Source organism: Nanorana parkeri, unplaced genomic scaffold, assembly GCF_000935625.1.
Source record: "Nanorana parkeri isolate BGI_ZX_2015 unplaced genomic scaffold, ASM93562v1 scaffold1078, whole genome shotgun sequence".
NCBI classification, from domain to species: Eukaryota; Metazoa; Chordata; class Amphibia; order Anura; family Dicroglossidae; genus Nanorana; species Nanorana parkeri.
In genome coordinates this window covers 329134-342207 of record NW_017307346.1, presented here as the reverse complement: position 1 = coordinate 342207, position 13074 = coordinate 329134, and the positions used below count along the sequence as shown (strand labels likewise).

The window sequence follows — 13074 nt, the reverse complement described above, 5'->3', positions numbered from 1 at the left end:
CCCTTTCCAGTTAAAGCTCACTCCACTAGGGCAGTGAGCATCTCTTGGGCTTTTCAGCATCAGGCCTCGGTTTCATAGATTTACAATGTTGCCCTCTGGTCTTCTGTTCACGTTCTCTAAGTTTTACCAGGTGGATGTTTCTTCATCATCTGATGCCAGCTTTGTGCATAAGGTTCAGGCAGCTTTTTTGATGCTCACTCCTCAGTTGGATTGCTTTGGAACATCCCAATTTTTTTTGTCAGTTAAGGGACACAGGTCCCACCCCTCTGTATTTATGCTCATGTGCTCAATACTGCTTTGCTAAAAAACGGAGGAATGCTGGCAGTAAGATGGGTTATACCCTGGGCTGGCCTAGGTGGCAGTATTATCTGCAGGTTTAAGACTTCCTGTTTTCCTCAATGGTGTCTAAGTTAAGGATTTTACGTTTAAGTAGATTTTTTTTTTAAGAGTAGAGTGAAGAAGGAAAGGAGGTGAGAATGATGCTTCCATTGCTGTCAGTGCTTATATGTTCAACTGATAACCACACTCATTTCATTTATGGACATCACAATGCTAGAAAGTGAGGAAAAATCTCCCCAGTGGGATCACAGACATAGATGAGAACCTGACCGTTGTTTCTAATCTTTCCCAGTCTATTCGAAACAAACAAATACAATTTTGACTGAATTTATGTTTTAATTACAAAGGTTCCTCTTTCTAGACCTACTTGTCAGAAGAGTGACTAATGCGCACTGCCAGAAAGCAGGACCTGGTCTACCCTATGTTCTTTTTTTTTTTAACTTATGGTCAGCATCCTGTCACATCAAAGAAAATGCAGGGGAAGCTGGATCCTTCTTTTCAGCAGCACACACTGGCCACATAGCATACCAATAATTATTAAACAATATGAAACCATAAACAGTATTGTCGCTTGGCCAGGACCCATATGCCTAGGCCTAGTTGTACCTATGATCGGGTCATCCTGGACGCCAGTAGACTTTTTCCAGTTGCATAGGCAAATGGAATTTAATCAGCACTGCTATAATTTTGTTTTGGAAAACCTAAGTATTAGCATAGTTGAACTCCTGCTATATAATTTACTGGTGGATTAAAAACATTTTTCTTGCCATCTTTTTTTTTTTTATCCCTGTTTGTCTATATAGCTTTCTTTTCTGCTTGTTTTGATACACTGTAGTCCATGTCATTCCTTATTGAATTAATTAGTAGCCTATTCTTTCTGTTTTAATTGGAGTACAATGAACTTTTTATTAATTTTGAGTCAAATACTTGACTGTTCCTGTTTTTTTTTCCCCCTCTATGTAGACCTGCCAAGTGTGCCAGATGATGCTCCCAAATAAATGCAGCTATGGGGCTCACCAGCGCATTCATACTCACAAATCTCCATATTGCTGCCCAGAATGTGGTGTGCTTTGTAGATCAGCCTATTTCCAGACCCATGTTAAGGAAAACTGCCTACACTATACACGCAAAGTGGCATTCCGGTGAGTGTGATGCCATTCGTTTGGCAGCATGCATTTTACTCCTATATTATTTATTATTATGTATAGTTAACCACATACATGTTGGGTTGATTTAAATTAAGCCAGCAGTCATAATATTCACACGTTGAACATTCTTTACTCTGGTTTTTTCTTTTCTTTTTAAGGCTTGCTCACACCATGTGTGTTGGGCAGAATTGAAACAGTAAGTAAAAACACATTGGGGGGGGGCGGGATTTATAAATGCGTTTGTGACCAAATGTTTAGACGCAAAGACCAAAATGTCATGCTAACTAACCATAGAGTTTTATCTCTGTTGCGTGTTTTTTTAAGTGTTCTTGCGACATATTAATGTTTGCGACTCACTGCACATTTCTGAGGGGAATTTATCAACACTTGAGCAGACAGAATCTGGAGCAGTTGGCCATGGCGACCAATCAGCTTCTCTCTTCAGTTTGTTCAGTTAAGCTTTCAAAATGAAAGCGAGAAGCTGATTGGTTGTTGTGCTCCAGATTGTGTCTGCTCCAGTTTTGATAAATTCCCCTCCTTTTTGTTTTGTGACATTTTGCATACTATTTCAACGACGCTGTATTTTTGTACAGCATTTGCAACACTAAAAGACCTCCAAACTAATGCACACATTAGAACTGCTCCTGAGCACTTCTTAGGCCTGGTTCACACCAAGGTGTTTTTGAGCAGTTGGAAAAGCGCTTTTAAACGCCCAACACAAGAAATCTCATTGTTTGCGTGTTATCCACCGAACCAACCGCTCCCTATCTGCAACCCGTCCCTCCCTCCTCCACCCCCCGCGCCAATCCCTCCACTGGCTTCCACTCGCCCAAAGGATAACATTCTAAATATTAACAACCACTTACAAAGCCATCCACAACCCTGCCCCAGGTTACATCTCCATCCTTGTCTCAAAGTATCACCCTAAACGTCCTCTCCACTCTTCCCAAGACCTCTTGCTTTCCAGGTCCCTCATCAACACCTCCCATGCTCGCCTGGGAGAGACTCTAGAGAAGAGAGACTTCTCTAGAGTCTCTCCCATTCTTTGGAACTCTTTACCCCAACCTGTCCATCTATCTCCTACTCTGACTGCATTTAGGCGATCCCTTAAGACTCATCTCTTCTGGGAAGCCTATCACACTTCAAACTAACCACTGAACTCTTTCTCAAACAATTCATCCCCACACAGCTACTTCCTCACGTATCACTTGCCCCTCCCTCTTAGATTGTAAGCTCTCACGGGCAAGGCCCTTCTTACCATCTTGTATGGTAATTATAATGTCTTCCCTATATTGTAAAGCGCTGCGCAAACTGTTGACGCTATATAAATCCTCTATAATATAATAATAATAAATGTTTGTACGTGCATTCATCCATTGCCTGCAATGTTTCATAAGATGCCAGTCAAAACGAGCTACTTCTTGTGCGCGCATACAAACGCACATAAATGTGCAAATAACCGCATACTGAACATGCGCATACAAAAACAATGCTGCCAAGATGTGAACCCGGCCCTAAACTATTACAAAGATGACTGCTGGGTTAACTTAAATCAACCCAACATGTATGTGGTTAACTATTCAGTTGTCATCCAGGATATTCCCAGAAAGCTTGTGACAGTTTAAAGTGCGTTGGTGTTTGCTAGGCAAAAATAGGACCCTGCTGCATTTAAGCGCAGTGCAATGGGTTACAGTCTGCTGCAACGAGCGTTAAAGACGTAGTAGTTTGGCTCCTGCTATGGAAGAAAAAAAAATCTACAGCAAGGAAACAATTGTAAAAATGCACATTGACTTTTATTTGTATTTTACACATGGTGTGAATCCAGCCTAAACTGTTTCCAAAGCACATATTACTTTTTTTTTGTGGTTTTTTTGAAAGGCTGTAGTTACCATCATCATAAAGCCCATAAAGAAGCACTTCGGTCCATAAGCAATTTAAATTGTAAGCTTTGATACTCTGTATGCTACAGTAAACAGGGTTGTATTTGCTTTATTGTTGCGGTACATGCTGAATTGGAATGGTATATGCCATTTTATCCATAATCCTAGTTGCTGCCATATATTTTTCATTACTATGGATGACCGTTGCATTTCTGCCAGTGATGTCAGTCAGTGTCCCTAGTATTAGGTGGCAGAGCAGTGAACGACCATTCTAGTAAAGGAAACATTTTGGTTGTCGTTCGGTATGCCTTGGGGTAGACAGATTTTTCTGTATACGGGCAGTCCCCGTGTTACGGACGTCCGATCTACGGACAATCCGTACTTACGAACGGGGTCCACAGTTCTCCTAAATGTACCGGCAGCTGCCAGTACATTTAGGAGAACTGTGGCTGCAGCGGCCTGTGTCACCGCTGCTCTCCGCGCCTGTGTTGGCAGAGGCAGCAGGGACACAGACTGCTGCACTCTGCCACTGCCCCCCTTACCTCCGCTAATGTCCCGGCCTCCTCTTCCGCCAATCCGTCGGTTTCCCCGGTCCGGACGATCATCTGCTCGCCGTCCCAGTCTGGCCGCTCCTTCGCTGTCCCGCCCCCCGGCCTCCTCTTCATTGCATGCTGGGAGCTATACCCAGCCTGCTATTGGATATTGTCAAATGCAATAGCAAGCTGGCTATTGTACCCGCCCACTGCTTGCTGTCAATCAGCACGGAAGGACCTGATGGAGAACTTTCTCCATCAGGCCCCTCCTCTGCTGATTGACAGCAGGCAGTGGGCAGATGCAATAGCCAGCTTGCTATTGTCTATTGCATTGTACAATATCCAATAGCAGGCTGGGTATGGCTCCCAGCATAAAAATTATGAAGAAAAAAAAAGTTTATAAAAATTAATTAAAAAGACAAAGACATGTAAAAAAAAAGTTAAATAATTAAAAATGCAAACAAATAAAAAAAGTTAAAGTGAAAATGAAATGAAAACTAGAAAAAAACATTTTTGGTGTCATTTTTAAATAAAACATTTTTTTAATTATATTATAATCTTCTGAACAAGGGGAACAGACAGCAAAACAAACGTGACCCTTCCCTATGCTATCCAAAACTAAATAATGTGTTTTTGGCTGGAGTTTCACTTAAAAAATGTACCTGTCCCGATTTGCATACAAATTCAACTTAAGTACAAACCTAAAGTCCCTAACTTGTATGTAACCCGGGGACCGCCTGTATATCAAAAAGAAAAAAAAGCCAATGTTGGAAAGACAGTATTATATTGTCAAAGGTTGACATAACTTTTACGTTCAGCTTTTAACAAATACAAAATAACCTGAAAGAGTCCTATTTTGTTATTATACCCTTTTACTTATTTAAACTGTATCCACATGTGTTTCAAAGTGAAGTGCTGATCATCGTCTACCATCACTTTGTATAGTATGCTGCTTCCCTAGGCTGCATTTTACTAATGACTTCAGCAAATTTATGCCAGTATTTGTTCATCAGGATCGAGCCATTTGGAAGATGCAGTTATGGGAGGCCCGCACTGATAAGACCCATCTCATGAAAACTGCATGTTTGCATAAAATGCTGCGGTTATTCCACTAGAGAGAATTGTAAAAAGTGTTATTTGCCTTAGGAATGCATTTACAGAAAACTGGAATATTGTTTGTTGCTCATTGATGTCAAATGTTTCAACAGGTGCATCCACTGTGGGGTGGTATTCATGTCCCTGGGAATGCTGAAGGCTCACATCCAGGACAAACATTGCGAGGTTTTCCACAAGTGCTCCTTCTGCCCCATGGCCTTCAAGAGCACAGAAAGCACGACTGCTCACATCACTGCCCAACATCCCACTGCCAGCCACAAAAATGCACAGTATGTTGTTTTATGTTTTTAAACGATTTGTTCTCTATTTGTGCTCAAAGTTGTCAATCAACCACTTACCATTTCATTATTTACCTTAGATGTAGCATGTACTATATGATTCAGTCTACATTAGTAGCAGTTAGGTTTTTAGGTTATGTGAGGTATTTGTGCTGTCCATTGGCTGCATGTTGTGTAGTGACACAGGCAAGCAACTACACAGTTGTACAGAAGTGTAAACAATATTAAAGGAGAACTATGGGGTTAAGGCTTTTCCCCATAGTGCTCCTTAGGGTAACGGGAGGACACCCGTCATCCTAGGCTCAGTATACCGCGAGCTGCAGCTCGCGGTATACTGAGACGCCGCAGTATACCGCGAGCTGCTGCTCGCGGTATACTGAGACGCTGAAGCTGATCCCGACAATTGTGCCGGGATCCGCCCAGCTGCGTGACTGACAGCTGGCTCTGCCTATCTAGAGGCAGAGCCAGCTGTACCCACCGCCTCCCCCGTCCGTTCCGCCAGTCAGTGCTGGAGGATTGGAGCGGGGAGGGGGAAATCCAGCCCCTCCCCTGTCACGGCAGAGAGCCGTGACAGGATTGATAGGCGAGCGAACGCCAGTAAGTGTTCGCTCACCTCCCGATCTACTGAGCCGACCTGTGACAGTCTCATTGTCACAGGTCGGCTAGAACTATGAGGTGAGTGAAAAGCACTCCCCTCATAGTTCTCCTTTTAACTGTAGCTCACTGCTGTGTGTCATGGTTTGTATCCACAGTCCCCTGTGTGGCCATGACTGAGATTATGTGGGAACAAGGGGCAGCAACTAATGTATAGCTGCTCATCAGTTCTGGAGATTTTGAGAGTGCAGTACACAAGATTGCAGAGGGTGATCTTGGGAGAACAGGTTGCATGAAAACCTTTTTCCATCAAATTGAAATGTCTGTTCAGCTTGTAGTTAGCCACATCCAACTGAACCTGTTCTGTAATTTTGAAGATGTTTCACTGCTTATCCAAGCCACTTCTTAGGTTCTAATGAGTGTCATGAATAGAGCTGCAGCTAACGATTATTTTCAAAATCGATTAGTTAGCCGAATATTGAGTTCGATCGGTTAATCGTATAAAAAATGGCTCCAGTGATGGGACTACTAGTTTGTATTGAGAGTGTAGTCCATCACAGGAGCAAGCTTGGAGCGGTGGAAGTAAAAGAGAAAACAAAAGTGTGGTGTGCAATATAGCGAATGAAAAGTGTAAAATTATACAGCAATGAATGGCACCGGCTATAGAGGACTACAAAACCCAGCAATAGTACATTATACAGCACAATGCAGAATACCACCAGGTATAGAGGAATACAACAAATCCCAGCAATAGTACATTATAGCTAGTGATATTTGGCATTGCACCGCTGTATAATGTACTATTCCTGGGATTTGTTGTACTCCTCTATAGCTGGTGGTATTCCACGGCGTGGATGCGGGCGTATCTGGCAGCGGCGAACGTGAGATGGGGAGGAGGTGTGCCGCGCAGCGTGTGTGGAGCCGTGAACAGGGCCAACCAATCGGAAGCCGATTAATCGATGATTGAAAAAGTTGACAACTTTTTCAATAGATTATAATCTATTATGTCGATTAGTTGTTGGAGCCCTAGTCATGAACATACCCAACATTTATAGCCACATGGGCAACTTGGTCACCTCAATCCAACCACAATCGAATGTGTCAAGGCAGATGTTGATCATCCCAAGAACAAGGACACACCACCAGTCATGTTCTTTGACATTCAACATGTGCTTTGACACATTCCATTGTGGCTGGATTAAGGTCACGTAAAGTTCTGGCACGCATTACAAGAAGCTGTTTGAAGCAGCAAGACATCTTTAACATTACAGAACAAGCCCAGTTGAATGTAACGAACTACTACTTTGATATGTACCATACTACTTAGATATATACCATGGCCTGGATAAATGATAACCAGTCACAGATGTCAGTCCATTTCTAATCGATTTTGTTAGCACAGTCACAGCTGGGGTCCTATGGTATGATGGAAATGGAACATTCCAGTGCTCAGATCATTACCAGAGAAACTGTGACGTGTTTAAGACTCAGGATATCTATTTCTATAATTTTACAATTCAGCAGTGTAATTTCCTATTTTCTTATTGTTCATAGTGTGTGCTAAAATGAGTTCTTTTTCTTGTACCACAGGATAATCTATAAGTGTTCTTGTGAAACTGTATTCAATAAGAAGAGGCTTTTGCACCAGCATTTCTACCAGAATACAAACTCTCTTCTAGTGAGTGTGTTCAAGTGTACCGAATGCCAGCTGGCATATATGCAGAAACAGCTGCTAGTGCAGCACCTCAAGGTGAGCCATAAGGGAATAGCATGAACAGGAACGTTATGCTTTTACCTTCCGTTTTCTATATGGTTTTTAAAAATGTATAGATCCAGTTGTTGATGACATGCAACTATTATTTATTTATATCAGAGGTCCCTAAATGGCAGGCAGTGGCCTAAAGGACTGACACAGCCAGCCATAACTCACTGCAGGTCCCCTTTCCTCCTCACTCATAGGCTGCTAGGACCGCAGTGTTCCTAGCAGCAAATGACTTCACTTTGGTCCCGCACAGTATTAAAGGACGACGGAAGAGTATAATCTTCTGTCCTTCCTTGCAGCCCAAAGTCTGCCCCACCTCCTGGCTCCTCCCATCCCCGCCTCCTTGCTCCTTCAATCCTGGCCTCTCAGCACTGACCCCCTCTCCCAGCTCATCAGGCTCCAGGATTTAGGTGACAGCAGCATTTTTAAAGGGGCACTCTAAGGAAAACCAGTGGAAGGGGGCACTCTGATGGGGACAATTACTTATTCGTTGTCGTCATCAGAGTGCAACCTTACATTAGCTGACCCCTTACATTTAGTTGCTGCCATAGGAGTGTCCACTTATATTAGTTGCCATAGGAGTGCCCCTGTACATTAAATACAAAAATAAGGGGGCAATCTGATGGGGACAGACCATGTAAGGCGGAATTAGACGTTAATGTCACTTTATTGAATGAAATGTCATGTGGGACATTTCAATAAAGCTCTAATAAAAAAATAAGTGATGCGCTGATCATGCCTGGGAACACACACCAGCAGCACTGCATTGCAGTCCCTGCTGCTGGTGTGAATGCAGCTTAAATGGTGAACCGCGGTGCCGACATGGACTGAGTGACTGACTGTTCTGTGCGGACCGTGATTTCAAACTTTTTTTGGTCACTGGACCTCCTTGAATTTTAATTCACTACCCCTGATTTATATGGTAAGAACAGGCAGTAGGTATTTTCAGAAAGAAAGGTCAACAATGGCAGCCTTCTTGTCACTTTCATGCTTAGGTTTCCTTTAAAGTACACCTGCCACAAGAGAATCACGGAGCCTGCCATTGCTATCCTCATTCTGTTCTGAATCATTGACTTTTTGAATCGCTGATCCAGAACAAATCTAAAGATGGCAACATTTTCTGACACTCATTTTACATATTTGTTTTCTGTCAGAAAATATTGCAATGAGAGAAGGCCATGCGGTAGCTTTTTCATAAACACATGCCAGCAATGGTAGCCTTATGCTCTCCTCAGGATATGTGCACTTTAAGTCACCTCTGTATCAAGCAGAGTTGCCCCATGGCATTACTATTTTACAATCAAGTGAAACCAGCCAATGGTGTGTGAGGAGCAGAGCTTTTGCTCTGTTACATTTCTTCTTGTCCTTTGTTGTTCTGTGTTCAGGTGCTCCACAGAGTAGTACAACATAGTTGTTTCTACCAAATCCCCGCCCTTCTATATATATATTTGCTTGTAATATAACCTCCACTATCACATTATATCACAGAACAAATTGAGTATTCTGTTTGGCACTCTTATTTTAGACAGGCATCAGTTTCCAGATAACAAATATATTCTTTAGTATTCCTGTTTTATATTTTAGTTTTTTACCAAATATTGTATTTTGTTTTTTCTGTTAAGAGTGTCCATGGCATTCCTAAATTGCCTGAAGAATCGACCACCCAGAAAAAGCCAGATGCTGCATCAGAGAAGAATGACGACTCCACTTCAACGTCAAAACCCACAGGGAAAACTGTGGGTAATTCCTCCACTAATAAGAGAGGCAGCGAGTCTGCAGAGTCGCAGCAGAAGCTTGCGGGCTGGACATGTCCAGAGTGTTCTGAGTGTATTCTCGATCGAGAGACTTATGTGTTCCACATGAAGAAAAGTCATGGGAAGGTATGGTTGCTCCCCTTATACTAAAGAAAAACCTAAATTGCTAATGTACCATGTCACCTTGTTATTGGTTCCATTCAGTTGCCAAAATAGTAGGACAGACAATGATACAAAATGGAGTTTTGCTATGAAACATAACTTAATTTGCCTTCTCCCCCTGCTAAAAGTTATAGCAATACATGCTGATAAATAATTCATGTTGCAGAACTTTTTGTTTTCCAAATATCTCAAAACTCAATATTTTGCAGAATATGAAAAAATATCCATGTCGACAATGTGAGCGTTCCTTCAACTCTACACCCAGCTTGCGACGACATGTTAAAAACGACCATGACACAAAGAAAGAGTACACCTGCTGGTAATATCTCAGTGGACATACTGTCAGTACTAGGAAATACTGTATATTTTTTGGGTGTCGCATGTCTTGACATAGTACTAGTGTTCTGTTTACAATCCCTTGCAGCCACTAGCTGCCTTTTGTATAGCATTCATATAAAATGTAACCACAATAGTGGTTAGACCTATAGTCAAATACCAGTTTCCATGTACAAAAAAACGTATAGCCTCACAAATAAAACTTTTTTTTTCTTCTCTTCTAAAAAAAAACCTTCCTGCTGGCAAACTTTAAAGGAGAACTATGTATGGGGTCAGGGCTTTTCCCCATAGTTCTCCCCAGGGTCACGGGAGGACACAAACTAGCGCCCTCCCGTTACCCAAAGACAGGACAGGACAGGGACAGGATCGAGAAGTGAGCGAGCGACGGTATGTGTTCGCTCACTTCCTGATCTATTGAGCCGACGTATGACAGTTTGTCACACGTCGGCTCGAACTTTGAGTGATTTTCACTCGCCTCATAGTTCTCCTTTTAAGCAAGTGTGGTTCTAGTGCTTTCACAGTTATGTTCCTCTAATTTTTAGTACTTTTCTAAGCACCTTCAGGTCCCTTAGGCTAATGCAGTTTAAGGACTGGTTCACACCATAAACAGTGCGTTCCAGAACGGTCAGCTGCTGACACGCACTGTATCGCATCCCAGCCAGCTTCCTGTGTTCAGGGTCGGGAGGGGGAGTGGCGGTGCATTGAAGTAAATGGCACCGCAACTACGCCCCCCACCCGCAAGTGCGATCGCCCCCACCCGAACGCGTGGCAAAACAATGCCTGCGGTCCGGTCCAGTGCAATCTGAAAAGATAGTGCTTGCAGCATTTTTCAGATCACACTGGACCGGAATGCAGGCATTGTTTTGCCACGTGTTATGGTGGACGGGGGAAGTAGCTGCTGTGCCATTGACTTCAATGCACCGCCACGCCCCTGAGCGCAGGAAGGCGGCCAGGATGCGATACAGTGCATTCCACCAACTGACCGCTGTTTATGGTGTGAACAAGCCCTTTGGGATCTATGAATCCTTGATCCTGGACTTCAGACTGGTAGAACAAGTGTATGCAAGTAGGTTCCACACACCACTAAATGCTGCTTGGCTCTCCTTCTCAGAACATGTTTGAAGCCAGGACTTTTATTATTAGGAAATTTCTATGAAAAATCTGTTGTCACATGTAAGAATGGAAATGTAGATTGCCTAGACTGTGTGGTTATGTCTTTAGCTTACAAAGTTTTCTGTAGACTAAAATGGTTTGCTTTTTTAATGAAAGTTTGTTTCGCTGTATTTTCTTGTGTGTTCCAGTTACTGCACAGAGAAGCCTACTTTTGCCAAGCCGTCTTTGTTTGCTAATCACATCATTTTAATGCATGGCATCAAAAACCCTGAACTTACCCAGGTGTCCTCTTCTCCAGTAACAGACTCAGCATTGCAAAGTGGAGGCAAAAATAGTGGAGGCCAGGTATACTATGTTTATTTTGCTCAAAAATATTCTAAGAATCTTTTCTAGTTTAGGAAAACTAATGGGAGTTGAAAGTTAGTAAATCGCCTGCTGTTAACTGCAGTGACTTTATAGGTGCCTGCATATTCTTTCAACTTAATGAGCTGGTCAGTACTTGCATAAGGGTGCTCTGGTTTTAGGGTTCCCAGACAACTTTGAGGATAACTGAAGCGTTGGTTTGCCCATTCCTATGCCTACTTGTTGGCTCTAGTAGTGCTCTAGTAGTAGTGAGTCATAGGGATGGAGGGGGAGACCAAAGTGCTAACGTCATGATCTGAAGTTGGTACACGTGTAATAGTGCAAAAACACGAAACGCCCGATCTATGTGAACGTGTTATTATGAAACCCAACAGAAGACAGTATTATACTCACAAAATGCATCAATGTGATCAGAAACATTCATAAAGTCCTGTTTCAGTAGGGGTACAGAGACCAGTCCAAAGTAAAATACAGTTGCCCCTCGTTCAGCATGCCTCAGGGCCAGCACCGTGTACTTATGTTTATGTGTACCCATGCTTATGTGTAATAGTGGCCTCAGCAGTTGGGGTGTTTGGTGTTAATTTACTGACTTTGAGCTTTGCTTTCTATTTAATTCAGACTTAGGAAATAGTGAATGATGAAATTCAACTTCGAGATAACTTGCTATGTCTGAGAATGTTTTTACTTTTTGATTTTTAGTCCTCTTTTCTACACCTAATTCAACTAAGCTGTTGTGATGAATCTAAATATAACCAGCACTCCAATCACTGTTTCATGGTGTCAGGAAATATGGACATTTTATAAACATGTTTGTCATTTTATTTCAATATCTTCTGCATTCCAGTCATCGAGGTCCAAGAAAGCTATTAAGAAAGAACTCGAAGACCCTGAAGCAAAAAAAGGCCCAGACGCTAAGAAAATGAAGTCCATGTACAAATGTGCAAAGTGTGGCTTCACGGCAGACAGCAGTACAGACTTTCTTGAGCACATACCTCAGCACAAGAGTGACAGCTCATCATACCAGTGTGTGCATTGTGGTTTATGTTACACTTCCCAGATATCACTCAATAGACACCTTTTCATTGTCCACAAGGTGAAGGAGGATGAGGAGAAGGAAGAGGATGCAAGACCTCCCAGTACTCACCCAAAAACATCAGAGAAGCAGATTTCAAGTTTAAAGTCAGAGCATGGAGGAACATGGGAGTGTGTCCAGTGCAATTTAACCTTTGATCTGGAGAGGGCGCACACTGCCCATGTGCGGACTCACAAAGAGAGTACGGATAACAGACAGAAGGCAGGATCCCCTGTGGCCTGATAAATACTGGACTTCAACAGCAAAATCAAAGTTTTGAAGCAAAAGCAAAACGGATGTTAATGAGTAAAATAATGAAACAAATTTTTTTTACTGAGAAACTGGGAGGAATGTTGATTTTAAATTAAAAAGATAGAAAATAAGATATAAGGTACTGTGTTTGTTTATGTGGACTGTTAGCCGTTCATTTAGGATATACTTGTCCATTGTACGGACCAACAATGCCCAGCAATATGAGTGGACAGCAGAAAAACAAAAAATAAGGGAAAGTGAGAAATGTAAGTTTTCTTTTTCCAGTTACAGCGTTCACTATTCAGTATACCCACATCATTATATTCACTGCTCTCATATATTCCTTCTACCTTATTAGAGATATGTGTGCTG

General features: G+C 42.3%; 1 protein-coding gene across 1 annotated transcript in view; it reads left to right on the top strand.

Moving 5' to 3' along the window:
* Positions 1 to 13074, top strand: part of ZNF592 (zinc finger protein 592) — a 40861-nt gene extending 27787 nt beyond the window's left edge. The window contains exons 4-10 of the mRNA XM_018567649.1: positions 1303 to 1481; positions 5109 to 5285; positions 7479 to 7638; positions 9273 to 9530; positions 9776 to 9885; positions 11204 to 11360; positions 12223 to 13074. Of these exons, the coding sequence (XP_018423151.1) occupies positions 1303 to 1481; positions 5109 to 5285; positions 7479 to 7638; positions 9273 to 9530; positions 9776 to 9885; positions 11204 to 11360; positions 12223 to 12693 (1512 nt within the window). The 3' untranslated portion in view covers positions 12694 to 13074. The remainder of the gene's footprint in view (positions 1 to 1302; positions 1482 to 5108; positions 5286 to 7478; positions 7639 to 9272; positions 9531 to 9775; positions 9886 to 11203; positions 11361 to 12222) is intronic.